This window comes from Thunnus albacares, chromosome 24, assembly GCF_914725855.1.
Source record: "Thunnus albacares chromosome 24, fThuAlb1.1, whole genome shotgun sequence".
In the NCBI taxonomy this organism is placed as follows: Eukaryota; Metazoa; Chordata; class Actinopteri; order Scombriformes; family Scombridae; genus Thunnus; species Thunnus albacares.
Window position 1 is genome coordinate 16,456,453 of NC_058129.1, and position 22,969 is coordinate 16,479,421.

Consider the following 22,969-nt stretch of genomic DNA (forward strand, 5'->3'; position numbering starts at 1 on the left):
ATGCTCAAATAAAAGATCTTTGGTCTACTTATTCAGCACAAGCCCAAAAATCTGTCAGGAACAAGATAATCTCCTCTAATTCTCAAGGAAACTCTCCTCCTTCCGTCTGAAAACAAAGTCCTAAGACATGTTATTGTGCCCAAAACACTGAGATTATCTCGTTTACGCTAAACAAAAACGGCTTAAGGCTCTGAACACACAGGGTTGGTGTCTGTAGGTTAATTCTCACCCTCCCTCCGATCTCAAAAAGAACAACACAGAGAGGATTTGTCGGCTCTGATGAGTGAAGGACTCCTCTTGACCTGTTAGAAGAAACATCTGCAATTAAAAGTGAAAGATGCTTCTTATTTTCCCTCGAGATGCCTCAGACTTTACATTTTCCAATATATTGTCTATTTTAGCTGCTGAGGGTGAAGAAATGTGGTTGTTTTTATGCCTCTTCTGCATTAATTTATCAGTTTTCTTCTCAGAAAATATTAACTTTGTGAAGTTACAGCAGAAATACAACTAAAACAATGAAAGAAAAGATTATTTTTCTATTTCTATAACTTCATAACCTCTCCAAGTCTGCACAGTACAACTATTTCCATTATCAATTAACTTCAAGATTCTTTTTTTTGATTTGTTTGATCGTTAAATCTAAAAAATATTGAAAAAAAAACACCCATCACAACTTCCAAAAGTCCAAGGTGTCATCTTCAAATTGTTGTATTGTTCGACTAAAAGTCCAAAACTCAAAGAAATTCAATTTTCAATTATATAAAACAGAGAGAAGCAGTAAATCCTGTCATTTGACAAGCTGGAACCAATTATTCAATAATGAAAACACACATTACAGTTCATCCTCCCGACGTTTCTGTAGCAACCGTGTTAAAATAATCAGGTCTGATTGATTAACAACATCCATCAAATGAGTTTATTGCCCTTTGTTATTATTATTTAAAAGGTACAATACATTTGACATCATGTAAAAGACACACAGGTGGTTGTAACGTCAGCCAGCTGAAAAAAAAAAAAAAAAAAAAACGCCAACTAGTAAACACCAAAGTCCATTGACAGTTATTATTTTTTCTTTTTACACACACAATGCAACAGTATGAGCCCGTCTGTGGTGTTTTCATAGTAAACAGGTGTTGAGGTACAGTCAGTTCACCAGTCAGTTCACCAGTCAGTTCACCAGTCAGTTCACCAGTCAGTTATGAACATTGTCTTCAGTTTATAATAATCATGTCCAGGAGTCAGTTGGGGTGCGAGCTTTAAAACATCATGTTCTAAGTTTGGTTTGCGACGGCTTCATCAGTTGTGTCGACAAGGAAAAAAACATTATTTTTGTCCTTCGTTTTAAGTGGCAGCAGCAACTAATGTCAACCTTCAGACTGTGTGTTACGAGGAGCTTTAGTGAAATGTTCACAGTTGAATCACAAAAATCACATCTTTACAACAGAGTGAACAAGACAGATGCAAAAACAACAAAATACAGATGATTTTGGGAATGTTTTCTTTTTTTTTTTGGGATGAACTCCTCAAAGACAATATTGCTTCACTTTTTTTTTTTTGAAGTGTCAGGCACATACGGTCTCCGTGGTAACAAGAGCTCATAATGAGGGAGGGGCGAGTGTGATCACAGTCCTTCTAAAGTCACTAAAGTGTGAGAGATGTGCAGTTTAACATGGTAATACACTTATTTTAGCTGCAGTATCGAGCTAAAACATCTTCTGAGCCGTTAACTGAATCACATGTGTGGGAAAAATAACCTCGTCAGTGATTTTTGTTTCCATTTTAAGGAAATGTATAAAAAAAAACGTAATTATGAGACCAAGCTGCACTCAGCAAACCATGAACTTATATTTAAAGTTTAATAGCAAAAGCCAAGCTGCAGTTAGCATCAGCAGCTTTAACTTCTTTTAACCGTCTGACACCAATTTCTTGTAACTCTGCTTTATTTTGAAAATCCTGCAGCTCCACCTAAATATTCTCCCTTCAAAAGAGGCCTCTGATCCACCGGCTCTTCTATTGTTCAACCGTTGGAGGAAACAAAAGCTGCAGTATCAAAAAAAAAAAAAAAAAAAAAAAAGGCTCGGTCATCCTCTGAATCCCTCTTAAGCCCTTTTTTTTTTTTTTTTTTTTATAAACTGGCATGTGTGACGCAAACCAGAAATAAGCGACAATGTCTGACAGTTAGTGGCGTAAATGGTTTAAAAAAAGAACAGTTCGTATTAGCAGATGGCGCTTTGAGCTTCACGTCTATAATAACATGTTTGCATTAAGCCGACAGGAAATAGAATCTGAAATTTAACCTCCTGCACTCGTTGTGTTACAGATCAGGAAGGTTTTGTGGATATTATAAGACCATCAAATGATGTTTAAACTAATCAAAGATGTGTTGTCTGCACTGAACACTGTTGTCCACTTTATACTGGATGGCAGCTCAAATTTCTCTTCTCCTTCAACACTGTTAAAAGATTCATACTGACGATCGGGTTGCCGTTCACAACGCTAAACACTGTCAACTTTTCAGGAGATAGAAATCGTCGTGTTTCCAGTTTTCTGACAGTTTTTAAATGGTTTATCTAGCTTGAGAAGGAGGAGAGGGGTTTTGCAACATAAAAGAGAACTTAATCCTTCATTTTATCTGAGAAAATGTAAATTGGCGTATTTGGAGAAACATGTTTTTTTCATTGGAAAGTGATGATGTGTAGTGAGACTGAAGAAAAATATGTTTCAACACTGTTTTAGACTTTTCTGATCCTAATTTAAACCCCTACTTTTTCAGATTTTGCAAACCTGTGTACCTACCCGCTCGAAAAATTCATTAATACTGAAAACTTTGCTCAGAAACACACAAGTTGTGTTCAGATTGTCTTTGAAAGCATCTTTTAAAACTGTATTTAGCTTTTTCTCTGTTTCTGCAAAGCTTTTACTAACACATGAAGGAAAAGAGGACTAGTTTTGCATCTATGATTTGACTCTTTGACTCTTTTAAAGTCAGGAAGATAAACGTCTACGATACTGCAAGAGTCAGAATGTGTGTTTATCGAGTTCAACGAAGACACGTTTCTTCATCTGGATGTTCAGAAACAAGTCATGGTGTCAGTTTAAAGTCACACTGGACTGAACTCTTCTCCCAGTGACACTACTTCTTAAAATGGAAAGCTAGAGTAGCTGTTTGGCTGCCAAAAGATGGCTAATTTAGCCGCTAACAACATTGAACTGTGTGTTTGGCTGCCAGCTGGTGTTAGAAGAGGAAAACGTTATCATTTAGAGTTATAGCCGAGTTAGTTTCCTCTATGCATGCTGTATATGATTTGTTGTGTATAAATACAATATCAAACCTAGCTGTAAACAAACGTCTGTCTCAGCCAACACGAAATAAAAAGTCTGTCAGGCTCATCAGGCGACATGCGTCTCCATGTCTTTGTCAGTTTCTTCATGTGGGCGTCAGGTGAGTAGACGAATCTTCTCACTCTGTCAAAATAAAAGTTGGTTTTCATGCTGGAAAAATTCTTCTGATGGAAAAAAAAAAAAGAAAAAAAAAGAGGTTTGTGTCACCAGATGTGCTCGCTGTGAACTGCAGAGACACCGGAGAACAAACCCCAGTCCTATTGGCACTTAGAAAAACACAAAACACTGTTATGAAGCTTCAGTTCCCTCCCAGGTAACAACGCCGCCCACGTCAGGATTCCCCACAGGACGTTTATGGACTTATGTAACCGTTTTACACTGGACGGTATGAAGTGGCTCATCTCTGGCAGTATATTCACATATGTACCTTCATGATCTGTGGATAAGAGGCTGTGAGGGGTTGCTGAAAGGGCAAAGAGCTCCGCAGAGAGTGTGTGTGTGTGTGTGTGTGTGTACGTGTCAGAGAGGGGGGAGGTGTTCCCGTCTCCATAGCAGTAGCAGATGGAGCTGCCTGCAACCTGTTCGTATGATCCTCCGCCTCCCGTTGGCTGTTGCACACATCTGTCATTCTGGGATCTGGATGATCCTGGCCCTGTGATTGGCTGGTGTGTGTGGGAGTGGTGGGGAGGGGAGAGGAGGGAGGAGAGGGGAGGCGGCGGCAGCATGCAGATCACTGAGGACCAACGCCACAGCCGCCTTAATGGATCTTCTCATGCTGGATCTGGTAGTAACAGGCCTGGAGGTGGAGAGGAAACACAGGAAGCTGATTTAATATCTCAGCTGGATGTGTTGAGTTTCATCTTAATTAGACTTTCAGAAAAAGAGTTAAAGTAAAGATACAAGTGAGGTTAATGATTTTATAAATCCTCAAAGGAAAGTAGATCTTCTTTCAAAACATGTGTGTTAGAAAAAAGGAGGGAAAAACAAACACAGCCTCCATATTTTACCCTAAAATTGTATGTTATTCCCCAAATTTTCAACATCTGGAAATTTCATAAAATCCCTGACCAGTGTTTTGAGATTTTGTGTGTGGTAATGACGTTTTACGGATATATAATTTCCTAGAAGTCAAACTTTTTTGACATCATGCATCCATGGTGTAAATGAACACCGTCTCCATTTCCTATAATCGCTACCAAATGACAACATCCTTTCTAGGAAATCACAGGAAACTAGAGGACATATTGCTGTGTGTGTGTGTGTGTGTGTGTGTGTGTGTGTGTGTGTGTGTGTGTGTGTGTGTGTGTGTGTGTGTGTGTGTCACCTTTAGCGTGGTGAACATGATTCCGTGCTCTCCGTGCTGGACGCAGGGGTCCATCAGGTCTTCGATCAGACTGACTTCTGACCCGAGGTTCCTGATTCTGAGGACAAAAAAACAAAACAAAAGAGTCTCATGAGATTTAGAGATTCTGCAAATAATGTTTATTTTCATTATTGATTAATCTGCCAATTATCTTCTTGATTAAGCTGTTAATAGTTTGGTCTGTAAAACATCAGAGAACAGTAAACACAGTATCCTACAGCACAAGGTCACATTATCAAATGTTTTGTCTAAAATATTCAGTTTACTATAATGTAAGACCAAGAAAAGTGGTGAATTCTCACATGTGAGAACCTGGAACCATCAAATGTTTGGCCTTTTTGCAATAATTAAAATAGTGAAGAATATCATTTTCTTTCACTCGACAAATGAATTAAGTGACTGATTGTTGCAGATGTGATCAAGTTATTTTTTCTTTTGAGAGCTTTTTATTTGTTTCTATCAGTGTTCACATCAACCTACAATAAAATATTCTCTTTCTCGCCTCGTCCTAGTTATATATTTGTGTATATATGTGTGTGTATATGTGTGTGTGTGTATATGTGTGTGTATATGTGTGTGTGTGTTTTTGTTCGGGGCTGACCGAGCACGCAGCACCACGTAGAGGAAGACGGGGAAGAGGTCGTCCATGGACCACAGGAAGTCCTGCTTCAGCAGCGACTGCACTTCCTGCGTGATCTCCTCAAAGGTCAGTTTGATCACCTGCAGCTTGTCTGACGGGGTGAATGTTGTGCTGCAAACAAACAAGAAACAACAAAGAAACTTGATTTATCTGTAAATCAACTGCCAGTTTCTTCATTATAGTGAATAAAAACAGCAAATCTACAAACGTCTCGGGCTCATATTGAACTGTTTTAACCATCAAATGTCCATGTGGAGTTTATTGAAGATGAAACCTTAACGTGGTGTTTACCTGATCTGCTGTAGTGTTTCCACTGCGGTGGCAAAGCAGGCGTCTTTAGTGCTGGAGAGAACCTGGAGGAGGCAAATGTTAGTTTGACACCGGCTCAACAAATCTGTGATCTGTGCTTTCACAAAAAAACTCTACCTGCTGCTTCTCCCCCGGCGCGGGCATGGAGACGGGGATGGAAACAGGCCAGAACTTCCTGAAAGGAAAACAAAACAAAACAAAAGATTTTCACACAAAACAGAAAAATGAAGCTTTACTCTGATGTTCAGTTGTTGTGTTTGACGTACTGTTGGACGCCCAGGAAGGCCAGCAGAGCGAGATCAGGCTGCTTGTTGAGGCGGAGGACACACTCCCAGTACACATCATCCTCTTTCTCCTTGTCCAGAGCGTAGAGGGTGAAGAGCGGCGGGTAGAGACGAGGCAGGAGGACGGGGAGCAGCAGAGCCGAGCTGCTCACCACACGGCTGACGAGGGAGGGGAGACACACAGGAAAGATTAATGAGGTTCATTTGACCCCTAAAGCTTCAACGGGGACGCTGTCTGGTCTGTACCTCGGCTTTGGTGAGTCCAGCTGGGCATCAGTGGAGCCCGGCTCTGTTTCGTCCTGGACGTTGGTGGTCGGCTCTGGGATCACACCGCCCTCTTCTGGCAGGTCTTGGAACAGAAACCTACACAGCATTTATGATATTAAATTAATGACTGCAAAGAGTTAAATATCAATAATTAGCTTCTTTTTTTAAAATTCTGCATGATACATCTAATGAACACACTGGTTATGAGGCTGGTTTATATCCTTGTTTACCTGTTGACCTCTCAAACTCAGTGATTGCTTTACTTGATCAATTAATCAATATCTATAATGCTCAAACAATCAGTCAAAGAGTCGCTGGTTTACTCTATTTCATGTATTCTAAATTAAAAAGTATGTTACTGTCTGCAGACTACCTGACGATCTGGAAGATGCGGTAGAGGTAAGACTTGATCTCGTTGACAGCCTGAGGCAGGAGTCGACGGTTGGCTCCGACGCCCACGTAGGTCATCCTGTAGACCGCCACCAGGGTTTCCACGAGCCGGCCCAGCGGGTGCAGGGGGGTGTCGCACGCCTGGAGGAGTGAAAATGTTTTTTTTTTACGTTCACTGCTATTTCTTTAATAGAATTAGGTTCATTAAGTCTGTTCAGGTGTCTCATTTGCTTTAATGTTGGGATGTTTATAATTAGAGATGTTCTGATTATTAGGAGACCAATCAGAAGAGGACTACAGCTGCTACACATGACTTGAATGGAAATCAAACCTCCAGAGATCAGGCCTAAACTTGTTGGTTTCAGTCGTTTATCAGCCGTCAAGGTGACTCATGATGTAGTTGAAGCTGATGTCAGTGACTGTTCTGGAGGGAGGGAGCGGCGGGTGAGCTCACCTTGATGAGGTAAAGGCGGATGGTGTCATATCTCTCCATGGTGATGGGTCCTTCGTGCTGTGGGATGACCTCCAAACTCTCCAGAGTTTTGCTGTGAGTCCGAGACAACAGCTCCGGACTGACACACACACAGATATCGAAAATATCAGTAGTAACGGGGTAAAAATGCCTTTTATGGTGAGTTTGGTTACTTTTATTTGCTGAGAGGAAGAAACTAAAGGTAGAAAATGTACCTGTGCTCGATGTGCCGTCGGCTGGTGGTGAGCGCCACGGCGATGTTCTCCCACGCCTTCGAGTTCTCTCCTTGGCCCAGCGCCTCGCAGCCCAGCTGACTCCAACACTCATCAAACACCGCCTGCCACTTATCCTCCGCACACACACACAGACGCCCCAGCTTCCTGCCACGTCACGCACGAAAAGGAAAAGTATAACTAAAAAGTTCAAAGAAACTTTTTCTGAACGTTTCAGAGACTCTGTAGCTTACACGGCGTGAGTCTTCTCCTTGTCCGTGTCGAACAGGTGAGGTTTGAAGTAGGAGCCGGTCACCTTCAGGCCGGAGCCCCATTCGCCGCCGAACGAGCCCTCCAGGTAGTCACCATTCGCCATCGTCAGCACACCCTGAGAGGCAGCCAATCAGTATGTTTAGTTTCCATTGTGTTGATCCACATTTAGTGATGTCGGTTAGGAGATTTGTGTACTTTTTCACCAGCTGTAGACACATATCTGTTCATTGTGTGTGTGTGTGTGTGTGTGTGTGTGTGTGTGTGTGTGTGTGTGTGTGTGTGTGTGTGTGTGTGTGTGTGTGTGTGTGTGTGTGTGTGTGTGCGTAGATGCTCATTAGTCACCTTTCCATTAAGGGTCCAGTCATCAGAGAATTCGCCCTCGTATGTGGTGTCATCCTCTGACAGGAGGATCCCAGTGCCCTAAAAAGAGACAAAATCCTTCTCTTCAATCCCTTTTTCTCTCTCAGATGTCCTCCTCTACTTGTCCTCTGTTTCTTAAATGACACTCCAGCATTTAGGAGAGGGGAAGTGAAGTTTTTCTAAAGCTGTATAGACCCAGTAAGAGTAAATATCAAGTATAAAACAGCTCTTATGCAAAAGATTTTGTGATTTTGAGGCAGAAATATGCTCAGAAACACACTATTGAATGTTATCATTTAATCTGTGATGATTAAACTGGGTCTACAGTGTTTCATATCTTCTATTTTAAGGCTTTTTCAAGCATTTTTTCCGATTTGGCTGCGACCTTGAATAGATTTTACACTCTCCATTTTATTATTCCTCTTTATGACCATCTTGGTTGTAAGTTTGTCAAATCTTTTAGACACTTTGGTGAATAACGACCATCATCACTTTTCTAAAATGATCAAGAAATCTAAAAGACAAACTCGACAAACTGATGATGTAACAGAATGAACTGCAGATGAATTTGGAGATTTCACAGGACACTTTGGATCTTTCTCTCCTGTATTTTCCTAACAAACTTCCTGAGCCATCCCACTGAAGATGAATGAAGACAGAAATGCTTGTGTCCTGCCAGCCTCACCATCATCTTATTGTCTTTGAAGACTCCCTCGTAGTAAAGACCAAACTGGGTGACGACGACCCCGGTGCCCTGCCGCAGATGATCCTGCCACATGCCCATGTACTTCTCCCCTCTGACGGGAAAAACACACACAAAGCTCTCAGTTAAACAGCCAAACTTGCTCTGAATAGAAACATCAGATAAACTATTATAACCATTAAACTATTTCTATGAAACTGATGGAGGCGTACTTGGTGATGTCGTCAAAGACTCCGTAGCCGGTCTTCTTGTCCTGGAGCCACTGGCCGATGAAGACGCTGGGGGACGAGGTGTTGAGCTTGCCGCTGCGCAGCATGCCGTGGCCGTGCCGCATGCCGTCCTGGAAGGATCCATCGTAAACCTCGCCGCTAGCGTACCTGCAGACCGAGGAAAAGACGGCCTGCTTTACTCTTCTTAACATTGTGTGTCCAACAGCAGATTTCTGTAAATTTTTCTTTAAGATTTTTAATTTCAAACACATTCTCACCTGTATGTCCCCAAGCCGTGCATCTTCCCATCCTTCCAGTGACCTTGATAGTGATCGTTCTTGTTCAGCGTCTTGTTGGGAGCCACGAATTCACCAAAACTAAACAGACAGATGTACATAAATAAAGAGGATAGAAGAAGACAAACTCGTGCATCATCTCATGATTGAGTTTGATGACTAACACTCACCCGTCCTCCAGTCCGTTCTTGAACTCCCCAGTGTATATTCTCCCATCAGGCCACTTTAACACTCCCCTGAAAAGAAAACAATCACTTTACATATTAGTATCAATATCTGAAATACTTCCTGGAAGTGCAGATTAACAGTTTGTGTGTCCTACCTGCCGTTGGGTTTGCCGGCCAGCCATCGGCCTTCATACGTCGCCTCTTTCAGCCGACCGTCCTTGTAAAAAGTGTAGGAGGCGGTCCTGGAGATGGGAGGCTCTAACTTTTGCCCCGCCCCCGAGCTGACAGACGCTGTGTCCTGCCCCGCCCCGTTCAGCGCCTGGTCCACCGCCTGGTTGATGGAGCGAAGCCACTTAGCCTGCAAATAAATAAACACATTGAAATTAAACCTGCAACTGAACTTTGTTAGCAGACAGTTGCTTATTTACACGTCCAGCAGTTCATTTAGAGTCGCGTTTCTGTCCAACTGGTGGCTGTAAATACAACAGTTACTCTCCTTTAGCTCTGTTTTTGTTCTCCTGATGGAAAAATCTGCCTCTTTATCTGCTAAATGCTCCGTTATATTCACCAGTGGATTTGGAGCTTTTTCTCTGCCTGATGTGGTAGAAAAAGTCGCTGATGAGAATGAACCAAAACAGTGACGTCGCAGATCAAAATAATTAGCTGAAAGACGCTAAAATGTCTGTAAAACTGTGGTGAACCAGTCAGGTGATAATTCTCTGTTGATTTATTACTATGAGCTTTCAATTAAAAATTGTCACATGATCTGTTGTTAATATAAGATTAGAGCTCCTTTAATGCCTTTATTAAGCAACACGCTTGGCTAGAAAACTATTTTATCCAATCAGAAGCACTTAAAGTTAGTCTACCTTCTCCATGGGAGAGCAGGCCAGCAGGGTGAACGTCTCCTCTGGTGTGATCACCTTTAACCCATATCTACACACACAAACACACACAGGAACAAATACATACATGAATCCATTCATACATTTCAAATTTCACATAATTAATTTAAAAGGTCATTTTGTGACTGGATCTAAATATTGTATCAGCAACATAATTATTAACAAGAAGATAAAGCAAAAGCTAAAAAAACTGCATAATATACATGATATATTGTATAATTATAATGATGAAATAATATCTCTTTAATACATTTTAAAGGTTTTCTGCAATTAGGAAGATATTTGTCAATAATTCCCCCTAAAAAACGTGTATGTTTGCTGGTCAGACTCACAGGCCAGTGTTCTCCTCTGGGATTGGTTCCACCCACAGCGTGGCCAACGGGAAGACATGATGGGTGGAGAACTGGAGGAGGGGAGAGATGAATAAATAAAAAAAAGACACAAGTATGAAGAGTGGAGGAGGAGAAAAGAAAGAAGAGAAAGAGTGAGTGTTTATAAAGAGACAGAAACAGGGAACATTATTATATTTATGAATAAACCCAGAAGGTTTCTATAACACACAAACAGCAGGTGAACTATAGAGTTTCTATCAGCAAATCACATAATAAACAAGAAAAATGCACAGATTTGCATTTCTACAAGATTCTACAATAAAACTACTGCACTCTGAAGGTTTTAGCATTTATTATAAATTATTAGTCAACATTTTTTATTTAAATACATCACCAGTCAGCAGCATTTTTAAATCTTCCTACATCTCAGTTTCTTCTTTTTGGTGACATTAAATAGCAGAAACTGTGTACGAAGCTGATTCTGATGACATTTACAATCATTATCTATTTATACATAAATGCTAAAAGTAAAATTGTGGATTTAAGCAAAAGACAAACGTGACAATTCTTCACTTTTACTTCTACTCATCTGAAGCAGCACTGTATGTATTTTAGCTGGACAGTTGCAGCTGCTGTTTTTTCCCTTCATTCAGTGGTACAGATGACAAGAATAAAGCTGATATTACATGATGATGATTGATCGTTTAAGAGCTGCTCTAATAGGTCAGTTTTTCCAGTAAATAACTTATTTATTACATTTATTCAGGCTTCTAAAATTGGCTGCTACAATAAAAAGTTCAATTTAAAGCCGGCGAACACATTCAGACCAATTCTGAATAAACTTTCATCTTATTCATGATTAACTTTAAGGACACTTGAGTCACTCATGCAAGACAACATGTCTACATGCTCTTTCCCAGCGACGCCACATCACATGACGCCGGGGACCATCGCAGTCTGTTCCTGTCAGTTATAAATGCTACGTGCTCAGATTTGACCGTTTAACAGTACAGAGCCCTGACGTTTTCTGGTTGTTCAAACAATGACAGAAAGAGAGTGAGTCAAGGCAGGAGTCACACGGTCAGGAAGTAGAGAGGGGGGGGAGGGGGGGGGGGGCATTGACAGATGCGGGAAAAAAACCACATGACAGACTGGAGGAGAGAGGGAGGAATGGACAGAAATGCAAATAGAAAAAGAGAAATGGGAGACAAACAGGGAGAAGGGGAAGGACACTGCTTCAGAGAGGTGTTGGTGATTATAGAATTTGAAAGGATAGAATCAGTATTTCAGCTAAATGAGTGATTATTGTATCCTTTCAGATCCTACAGCCAGATATATATTTATATATAAGTGACAGGATCGTCATGTCAGCGGGTTTCTGTGTTTCTCTGTTGAATTTCCAATGACTACAGTAGCTGTAGCATGAACAGTGATGTATAAAACCCACTGAGCCTCAGTTACAGTCAGTTCATCCTTCCATGCAGTGTCCTTCAGGTAGAGAGCAGGCAGAGGGTAGAGGGGATAGGGCTGAGTATCACTGAAGATATCTGTGTGTTGTACAAACCGGGAGATCTGCTCATATTTAAAACAGATAGAAAGAGTAAAGATACTCCAAAGGCGTTGTTGCAAGCTTTGAATTTCACTTTCTAAGTATCATCAGGAGCAGGCAGAGCGGAGCAAACAGAAGTAAAAGTGAAAGCTTGAAACTGCAACAATCGCTCTTCAGTGCATTTTTTTGGAGTAACTTTGCTCTTATGTGTTGATTGTAAAAACCTCTGAGACAAACTTGTGATTTTGGATTTTATAAATAAAACTATAAATACAATAAAAACACTTTAAAGTAGCTTAAAGCTTATTAATATCATCTTTCAGTATTCTTCATTGTCTGACAGTATAAAACATATTCTGTATGTCTTGTGCATCTTTGGAAAGTTGTTTTCATGTCTTGTGGCGTCATTGGGAAACTTTTGGGACCCAACTAGAATTGGAAATAACATTCTGTGGGTTTAATCATGTTTGGCTGCACAGCTTGAGTTTTCACTGCTGCTTAACTTTGGCTTACAAGCCTTTGTTTGACTGAATTAGGAGAGTGTGAACATAGTATGTAAGTACTACACTGCCACTAGCTTTAATTATTTATCCTGCTTAATGCAAAACAAACTGTATGTCTGTCATCACTGGCTCAGCCTCATTCATGTTTATGTGTCCTATGAAAGTCTAGCTATGACTTCAGAGCTGCAATAATCGATTAGTTGATCAACAGAAGTCTCAAACGTTAATTGCTGCCAGTTTCTCAAATGTGTCGTACATGATAGTAAACTGAACATCTTTAGACTGTTGATCAGACAAAACAAGACATTTGAAAAAGTGAGCTCAGGCTGGAGGAATTATAACGGACAATTTATATAAATTTTTTGATATTTTACAGATAAAATGATTAATCAAGAAAATATTCTGCATATTAATACATATTAACACAATGTTTGCTGCAGCCTGAACTGATCTACAGGTTGTGTGTTTACGTGTGAATCACAGGGTTTAATTCTCTGACACAGAGCCCTAAGCCCTACACACACACACACACACACACACACACACACACACACACACACACACACAGAGGAGGATGAGGGGTGGGACAGGGGGATGAAGGGTGGCGGGGGGGTCGCTGCGCTGAGATCTGCTGCTGACTGCATACTTACAAGATTTTTACAAGGCGCCACGCCCTGACAGCACGGAGGCAAGCACACACAAACGCTTGAAACACACCAGGTTACAGTGTCTAAAATATGAAGGGCTTCATATGAGAGAGATGAACGAAGAAGAACGTGTGTGTGTGTGTGTGTGTGTGTGTGTGTGTGTGTGTGTGTGTGGAGCTGACCTGCGCGTGGACCAGAGCGTCGTTGAAAAGGATGAACCAGTTGACGGAGAACCTCCCGGCGTTCTGCAGGGTCAGGGCTTTGTTGCTGCTCTCGCAGATCAGCCGGCGGTGAGGCTTCCGCAGAGAGTCCTGACGACGCACAAAGACGCCATTCAGCTATAACATGCGACACCATACGTGTATCATGTGACACCTTGAGGGCTCGTTATGAAAGATACACTTGGTTGGAAAATGAAAAGGAAACAAAAACACAAATGTTGATCGAGTTTACCGTCATCTTGCCGGGGAAGCTCTTCCAGAAGTGGAAGGTGTATTCTGCTTCCTTCCTTTTTCTCTTCAGCTGAAGAACCAAAGCTTCAAACTTGGAGCAGCTGTCCTGCAGCCTCTGATAGTCACTGGAGCTCTGACAACACAAATATTTACCGTCAGACATGCAGTGAGGTTCAGCCAAAAGAAATATCCAAACATAGAAGGAAACTAATATAACACTAATAATGGTAAATAAAACATCCAGCGACTGTCGCCTGTGTTTTATTCACCTACCACTTCGAAGCAGGTGGCCAGTTTGAGCAGCAGCCGCCCGTATTCGTGCAGGTGACGCGTCGGGAGGCAGAAGAGCGCCACCAGGAGGTCGGCCATGGCGGGGTTCTCCTCGCTGCACTCCGCCAGCCTCTGGAGCAGCTCGGGACTCTTCCCGAAGAAATCTCTGTAGAGGAAATGATCACCGATCACTAAAAATCCTACATAACAGCTGTTGATTATCTGCTTGTTTCCCATCAGATGATTGTGGTTTAAGCTGTTGCCACACAGTTTGTACTCACAGCGAGGGTTTGGTGAGGGCCTGGAAACCTCCCATCACCTGGAAGTTGCCCAGAGCGATGCAGTATCTTGAGGGATTAGAGGAGATTCAGTGTTATTTTGTTTTGACACCTTCAAATAATCAAACTCATGACACATTTATAGTGATTGTGAGCACGTACTCGTGATAAGAGTCGAGGAAGATGTCGGCGTGGTCGAGGATGAGCAGGCTCTTGACGTCGCGGCCGCGGCGCAGGTTGGAGGTGAGGCTGGCGGCGTGCTGCCCGGTCAGGTGACACATGAGGCTGAATCTGCCGGCCAGCGTCTGCAGGAGACCGAGGGTCACCTGACCCAGAGCTGAACTCAGAGATTCTGAAGAGACACAAAGTCGAAGCTTTAACTTCTATCGTTTCCTGTTGTGTTGTTAATCTTTTTTTTTCCCGCCTCTATGTGTGTCGCTCTTACCGAGCTCCAGCAGGGGGCGAATTATCTGCGTCTTGATGTTACACAGTTTGCAGTAGAACTTCCTCTCAGCTGACGCCAGCTCGTGGAGGCTGGCGATGAAGCCCATCACGTTCCTGTCGGAGAGCGCCACGCACCGCCGGCCGCCCGCAAACACACTGCTCACATAACCCAGCTGGAACACACACACACACACACACACACACACACACACACACACACACACACACACGATAAAATACACACATTTTTACACCAGTTCTGGTATCTGAATCTGTAACTCACTAGTATTAAAAACAACTAAATACTATATGATACTGTATATAATTTTGTTGTCCAGATTTACATAAGCAAATATTTCAGTCCAGCAGGTTTCTGCATCATTCAGACTTCTTTTTATGTGCATATTTCTTCTTTTTTTACCATCTTTGAAGCAGGTTTTAGCTTAAAAACCCACAGAAATACTGTAGTGTATCAATTTTATGCATAACACTGTTTGTTTTAAGCAGTGTTTTCAGTTTGTTTTGTGTTTTTTGCAGTGTGTGTTTAGGGTGTTTAGAGTCTCCTTACATGCATGCAGAAGGGGAGCAGTACAGGCTGTTGAGTGTAACCTCCCACCCGCTGCTCTCCTTCCTCTTCTTCCTCCTGCTGCTGTCCCGTCTCCTTGGCGTGGTTTTCCTCCGTCCCCTCCTTTACCTGCTGTCCGCTGTAATAAATGATGGGCTGGATGCAGTCTCCGTCAGCCAGCAGAAGGGTGTGTCTCTCTCCGGCGCTCACGTCCCAGACACGGATACCCTCTGACATCTGGATGTGGAGGCAGAGAGGAGTCGGTGTCGTATCAGATGAAGCTCAAGGCTTTCAGTGTGTGTGGGTGTGTTTTTATAAAAACGATGTTTCCTCACCTTGGCCAGACGGGGGACCGTGCTGGGTGACTCCATATGACCCAGCTGACCAGAGCTGTTACTTCCCCATGAGAACACCTGAGACACATACAGACATATAAGATTATAAGAGTATCAAAGACAAACAATGTGAAGTAAACACACAGACAGCTGTGACAGGAAGCTGTCGACTGACCTGCGACTGGGCCGTCAGAGCGAGGGAATGGTGAGCGCCGGCCGCCACTCGCACCACCTCCTTATTGTTGAGACTTTTGATGCACAGCGGCTGTAATCTGCAAACAGACACACGACACTTCTGTCAAAAACAAATAACATCTTATGAATAACAACAAATCAACAACATCAAGACGTTTTATTGCTTTTACACTTCAGTTTCTCTCATATTTGTTTCTTTTCTTCTCTTTTTAATCACATCTTTTCGTCCTACCTGGCCAGGTTGTCTCCGTGGCCCAGCTGTCCGTGCTCGCCGTGGCCCCAGCTCCACACCTCCGTCTGCAGGGTGGGCAGCACCTCCTGGGCCTCGGGGACCGCCCCTCCCAGCGGGGTGAGAGCCACGGCGCGCATCCTGGGACGACCGGCTTTACGCAGCAGCCGCGGGGACACTTTTTAGAAAGAAAACAGTATTCCTGAACGTCTTTTACTTTATGTCTCTACTTTAAAGAGTGAATCTGCTTGTCTGTTTACTGAAGGCCTCACATTAGCTCATGCTGTTAGTGAAACAGTGGAGAATAAGTGTAAGGTGACATATTTCTGTATAAACTTCTTCGTTGGTATGTGTTTCTTAAATGTTGACATGTTTTTAAACGATGAAAAGTAACCAGAATGAACCTCAGGTGCAAAGTTCAGCAGAACAAATCAATGTGTGTTATCAAATGAGGGCACAGAGACAGCAGCGACGTCCAGCTCACATCAGCCAGGTCATGTCAAACAGAGAAACATGCGATCACACAGCAGACAAACAATGAGCAGAAGCAGCAGACGCAGCAAACACTGATACCAGACGAGAGAAAGAGGCTGAGAACACGAAAGAGAATCTACTTGTTTTTTCCAGAGAGAAACGTTTTGATCCTTGACATCATTTAATGATATTTATTGTTACTTCAAGTAACATCTCAGTTTATCATTTAAGCTTTTTATATGTGTTTATGTTGTTTGGAAGCACAAATCATTATTATTCAATTTCTTTAAACCATTTTTAGACCCTAATATCACTGTATAAACAGTACAATGCAAACAATGAGATGTTTCATTCAGTTATCATTTAGACTAATTCCAACTTTTTGACAGTAAACTCCATCCTCAAATCCTGATGAGGTGTTTATTAATGTCTTTTCCATTGCTGGAAACTACAGGACTGACGGACACCACAAATAATTTCCTCTCTTGGAAGCACGTTGCCAGAAATAAACACAAACACACATCTTCATGGCCTCCAGCAGGGCGCCATCTGGTGGCCCGAAGGACGAGGACAAAAAATAGTAAACTGACAGCTGAACTGAGCCTCTAATAATAATAATAATAATGATAATAATAATGATAATAATAGTAATAATAATAATAATACTAATAGCAGCCCAGTCAAGACTCCTCACAGCTACAACTTCTTTTTGGGAAACTCAGTGCACATAAATCACTATTATTCAGTCTGTATGTCAAGACTTTGGCTGGTGGCTTATTTGTTGACAGCGTCTGGTTGATATAAACTTTGTTTGACAGTCAAACAAAAAGTTTTTTTACTTGCTTGAGAGTTTTCAGGATCCGGTTTCCTCATCCAATCTGATCTCTCAGTCTCGGAAACTTGACATCCGTGTAAAAACCCACGAGAGGTCGGTTTAAAAACAGATGATGAAACTCAGAGCAAATGATGTCAGGTTGTCCAAACGGAATGACAAGATACGGGGGATACGAGGGAGTAAAGTCCGTTCATCCCGCTCGGAGTCACAGAGTAGCTTAGACACGTCTCAGCAGACTTTCTTCCTCTATCTTCACACCCGAAAACCTTCCTTCTGTTGTATTAAATCAGCTTCTGATGTCTCTTAGATCACTGAAACACTCTGTCAGGCAGAGAAAAGGTGACCGCAACCTCTCGCCCTCTATTACCTCTGACTGCTCTGGTGGAGGCAGATTAACTCAATTAGAGGCTAAACATCAATCTGCATTCCTTTGTGCATTCCTCTGCGGCTCTTTTTTTTTTTTAAATCACACAAAGGCAACCATTCAGACAAGCTAACCCTCTTTTAACTCAACATACAAATGAGACACATTCTCAAACACTAATGAGGAAACAAAGCTATGTTTCATTATGATGATGTGATACTTTGTCAGAATAGTTTGTTTTAGATCATTATGACTCCGCAATATCTCAAGTTTATCTTCACTCAAGTAACTTTTCTGGAAAAACGACCTTTTTTTATCATTTTTTTTGTTGCTACGAGAGACGACACACACAGAACACGAAAGACTGTGACACAAGAACGAACCTTTGCCGTGCTTACAAACAGGGTGAAGAAGCCTGAAGCGAACACAAAACACACAACCACAGACTCGACATCGACCTGCACATGCGCAAGGCGTACTTACGCAGCAAGGTATAGGAGGAGGATAAGAGGTGAACAGCGTATCTACCCTGTGAGAGGAGTCCCGGGAGCGAGAGGCGGCGCCGGAGACCCTCGGCCTCCTCCTCGCGGATGTCACCCGTGCTGGAGCTCTTCTTGGCCTGCATGGAGTCCTCCTGGCGGACGCGCTCGGTGGTGTTATCGCCCACTCCGGGTACGGCCCCAGTGATCCCCGCCGACCTCGACGCTCCCGAAGGAAGGTAGAAGTTCATCATCTTTTTAAGGGACAACGCCTCGTAAGTGGAGGCGACACGCTCGCCGACCGCCGAAGCGCAGGAGGCCACCAGGCTGTTGAGAGTAGAGCTTGTTTCTCTTCCTGTTGAAGGCTGCAAGAGAAAGTCAAATGTGACAAAAACAATGAGAGAGAACTACAGTACAGCATGTTTATGTATCACGTCATGCACTGCTGATAAGTTGGAACTTCTCTGACTGCAGCTGTTTAGGTAAATAATCTAATCATCAGTTAGAAAACAAATATTTTGACGAGGTGCAGAGTCCAAAAACTTGTGTCTGTGAATCTAAAAAAAGGAAACACTGTCATCTGCGTCTTCATCACATTAAGAAAGGCATGTTTGTGCTTAACGAAGAGCCAACTTCAGCTAGAAACATGATACTTTTCTCAGTGTAAGAAGTTTTTACAGATGGAGCAGATGACAGTTTTGTGAGAAAAGAAAGCAGCTGGTTCTGATTTTTTCGTTCATACAAATCAGCGATAGATTAGTGCTTTTATTTTTAGATGATCGTGTCATCTTTATATCTGGGAAACGGTCCAACTCACCAGCAGAGCGTGCAGCCCTCCAGCTTTAGCCGTCTGCTCTGCCTGAGTGTTGTCTGACAGTTTCTTTAGGTAATCTTTGACGGCCTGCTCGTCTGGATAGGGGGAATTTTTGACCCCCGCGACGGCACCGCCGCCATCTGCGGACTCAGCCGAGGGGTCAGAGTCTGAGGCAGGAAGCGCTCCGTTAGCTAAGGATGAGTCTCCTTTCTCTAAGTCCTGTGGGTGGGAGGGGTCACTGTTATTAGCTAAGGTGGAGGTCTGAGAGGGGAGGACCGGCTCGGACGGGGATGTTTTGAGCCCCTGTGTCAGAGCAGGCGCCTCCAGCCTGCCCTCATCCTCAGTCAGCTCCACGCCAAGCGGGCAGTAGTGACTGTCAGAGATGATGACGTGGTCCTCTTTGTCCGTCATGGTGTACAGCAGCTGGTTACACTGTCCGCATTTGTCCACGGGGGGCCGGTGGACGTCCAGAGGGCCCAGGCAGCGCACCAGAGCCACGCTGTGCGAGGCCCCGCAGGCCACCTGGAGTACATACCTGCCGGCTAAGTGCTCGACCTTTTGCGGTTTCCAAACAGGAAAGACGGAGACGTTGAGGCCAAGCTGGCAACCGCTTCCCCACGCCCACACCTCCCGCTGGACCGAGAGCGCCAGCGTGTGCTGCTGCCCGCAGGCCAGCTCCAGCACCGGCACCGTCTGCGGAGGGCTGGTGTCAGAGTCCACCAGAGCGACTGGAGTCGGGTTGGGGACGGAGCTGAGGCTCGACAGGCCGCACTGTCCCGCGCCGTTGTCCCCCCACATGTGGACGCCACCGTCCTCCGTCACCGCCCCGCTGTGGAAGCTCCCAGCTGCCACGGCGACCACCCGCTGGCCACTGAGCGCGCTCTCCAGGGTGGGTTTCGCCAGCTCGGGCACTTGACTCTGCTTCCATGGCAAGTCCCCAAAACTGTACACCTGTCCTCCTGAAGTGAGTAACAACAGCACAAGAATCAAAGAGGAACAAAGGTTTCTCAGTTCTGGAAAAGCTGAAAGTTAGAAGGAACTATTTAATATTCTTTAACCAAATCATTGCAAACCTCCTTTGAAGAATTATTATTCTGAGTCCCAAAGTATCAGAATTTATCTAGATCAATAATGACATATATCTAATTGATGCTAATTTCCTCCCAACTCAACGTTAATGAAGTCTGACCTTCCACCAGCAGAACTCCGTGCCGCGTGCCCAGCGCGACCTGAAGGACGGGCCGGGGGAGGAGCAGCCTCTCCGGGGTGACGCTGCACGAGTAGCCCTTCCAGGTGTGGAGCAGGCCTCGCTCTCCACCGCCGTCATCCCCAGAGCTGCGAGATCAATGAGTCCGTCGCATAAATGAGAAGAGTTAGAGTCATTTATCAGGCTGATAGTTGCACTTTAGTTCCTACTGTAGTTGTAAACGTTTAAAAACAGCTCACATATATAAGTATCAGTATTTTCCTAAAAATAGCTGGAAACTGGAGTTTTTGGACAGCAACAGAGCTCTATGGCACAGAGGAAGATATATCAGGCTTTGACTCATAAAAAACAGAAGTATCAAATGCCAAATGATTGAGTATTCACCCGATCTGTTTGCTCATTATTAACTTTGTGAGCTGACTCTACTTTTAGAAGGCAGAAATGTATCTCTGGGAAATGGGAACATGACGTTCTTTTACCAAAACTGAGGAGAAACAAACCCAAATATTGGGAAGTGAAAGTGCATAAAAAAAACGAACAATTATAAGATCTGAAGAGGAGACAGATTAGAGACAGAGAGGTGTGTGTGTGTGTGGGAGGCTGACAAAGCAGACAAACTGCCAGCAGGTCCCTCAGTGTTTGGTGTCCCCCCCCCCTCTCTCTCTCTCTCTCTCTCTCTCTCTCTCTCTCCTGTGCGGGATTACATTTGAACAACAGATGTTTTGTGGGTGAAAGCAGAAGTGTGCACGACTCAATCCGTAGGCGATGTCACATGGTGATCACAACCAGCCAGCCAGCCAGCCAGCCAGCCAGGGAGTGTGAAAGCAACTGTGAATCCTCTTTAGGAGGACTTTTAAGGGGACCTACCTCTTCCTCTGGGTTTCCATCAGTGGGTTTTATTTCTCCATCAGCATGTCAGACTGATGCTGTCACTCCTGAAACCTACAATCCAATCAATTTTTAGCTGTCAGTGCAAACAAAAAGTCATCATGATGCTTAACCTGAAGTCTGTTTATCTAAATGACAACCTGAGATAACCACCGGAAATATTTAGACAAGACGTCAAGGTGAAATGTCAAAAATGAAGGCAGCCATAGTTTCATTTTCATGTGTTTTAAATAATTTATAGCTAATAGAAACTTATCGTAGGGCTTGTTTAGTAACAAACTCCTCAAAATGCTCGTAAAAATGAGCATTGAGTAGTTAAATGTGTCACCTCTGGCAGGTGTATCCATCTGTTATTGACTGCTGGTAAATAACGTATTAACGTTAATCTTAGCTAACATTAGCTAATCAATCCAGCTAACTAGCCCAACCACCAGCAACCAAAACTACAGGTGTTTCTTCTTTATCTTGTCGTAAATGAAGAGTCCATCTTACCAGCTGCTTCTTGTCACCAGTCCTTAAGGCAGACAGTCACACTAACAGGTAGTAAACACGTCCGTTAACTTGGTTAGCAGCTAAATGCCGCCGGTTGTTTTTCGTCTCTGAATGTTGACACAGTGAGCTGCCGCTAACGCCGAAGATCGTCTATGAACGCGAGGTCTCACTCTGAAGTGATATTAAGAGACTACAATGGGCCTTAAAGTGATAGTGCAACACAGAGGAAACATTTTCATATACCAGTCGTTTTTGCCAAATTTTTATTAATATGAGTTGCTCTAATTGTGTTGTTCCTCACTTACTGATGAGGAAAAATGACATTTGCTGTTGGACACAGTCATCTATCAATTATGTTCTGAAATTAATTGATAAAATTTTTAAAAAAAAAACGAAATATTGAAAAAATAAATAAAATTGGCCCACTTGAATCTAATTGCTGACCCCTGGCCCATGCATATCTTAAACCTGAGACCCCTCCTCACATGCTGCATTGTCTAGTTAAGTTGACGATTATTGTCTTGATTCATTGGTTAATCGTTATGTCCATAAAATGTCTGAAAATTGTGAAAAATATCCATAAAGTTCCCTACAGTCCAAGGTAATGTCTGGTCTCATCACACCAACAGTCCAAAACCCTACAGATATTCAGTTTATCATCATGTTCCACAAAGAAAAGCAATAAATCATCACATTTGATCATCTAAAACCAGCTTACTTTTTCATTTTTGCTTTAAAAAAAAAAGAAGACTGAAACAATTATTCAATTACCAAAATAGCTGCTGATTTATGTTTGTTGATCGACTAATTGATTAATCGACTAATGTTGCAGCTCAAGAAAGTTTTGTTGACGAGGTAAAATACAGAAATCCACAAGAAATAAAGCAAAATTAGACGAAAGCTTGACAAAAAAAATCACAATTTGGTATCCAAAATATATTGAGTTTTCTATCTATCTATCTATCTCTCTCTCTATCTATCTATCTATCTATCTATCTATCTATCTATCTATCTATCTATCTATCTATCTATCTATCTATCTATCTATCTATCTATCTATCCATCTATGTAAGCCAAAGTAGCAGCAGAGTGACACATCTTACTGTTTTCCTGTTCTTCGGTATCGCTCAGCTGCTGTTGTTGGACAGAATGGACGGAACCCGAGAAGACTCAGAAAAGATGTAGCGCGAAATTGTTTAGCATTAAGAAATACTATAATGCAAGTTTTACTGTAATTAGATACGTGACTTGCACTATTTCATAACAAGTTGTGTATATAAACATAATAAAATACAATTCTGTGCCACTGTGGGGAACAACTGTATCAGGTTTATACAGTATTTGCACAACGAGGAGAGAAATTGTAAAGCTTCCTCTGTGCTAAATCCCAATATGAACTGAACAATTGGCTCTAAATATGGCTTT

The 22,969-nt window shown here is 42.7% G+C and overlaps 1 protein-coding gene across 4 annotated transcripts; it reads right to left on the reverse strand.

The window, feature by feature from the left end:
• Positions 1–893: 893 nt before the first annotated feature.
• Positions 894–21,677, reverse strand: als2b (alsin Rho guanine nucleotide exchange factor ALS2 b). Of its 4 annotated transcripts, none has more exons than XM_044344917.1 (34): positions 21,545–21,677; positions 21,032–21,106; positions 20,147–20,292; positions 18,961–19,916; positions 18,193–18,508; positions 15,995–16,169; positions 15,743–15,839; positions 15,568–15,645; positions 15,236–15,469; positions 14,669–14,840; positions 14,386–14,575; positions 14,227–14,292; positions 13,949–14,111; positions 13,677–13,808; positions 13,406–13,534; positions 10,525–10,595; positions 10,157–10,223; positions 9,443–9,645; positions 9,291–9,356; positions 9,103–9,201; positions 8,828–8,992; positions 8,598–8,709; positions 7,895–7,972; positions 7,534–7,667; positions 7,283–7,447; positions 7,050–7,167; positions 6,579–6,736; positions 6,185–6,301; positions 5,921–6,097; positions 5,772–5,829; positions 5,637–5,698; positions 5,307–5,456; positions 4,667–4,763; positions 894–4,138 (listed from the first exon to the last, which is right to left on the reverse strand). In XM_044344917.1, exons 2-34 carry the CDS (start codon positions 21,049–21,051, stop codon positions 4,100–4,102), a joined length of 5,010 nt encoding a protein of 1,669 aa, XP_044200852.1. In that variant the 5' UTR covers positions 21,052–21,106; positions 21,545–21,677; the 3' UTR covers positions 894–4,099. The 4 variants fall into 4 exon arrangements, with proteins under 4 accessions (XP_044200852.1, XP_044200851.1, XP_044200850.1 ...); XM_044344916.1 differs by having other exon boundaries at positions 13,406–13,561; XM_044344915.1 differs by having other exon boundaries at positions 18,148–18,508.
• Positions 21,678–22,969: the final 1,292 nt, after the last annotated feature.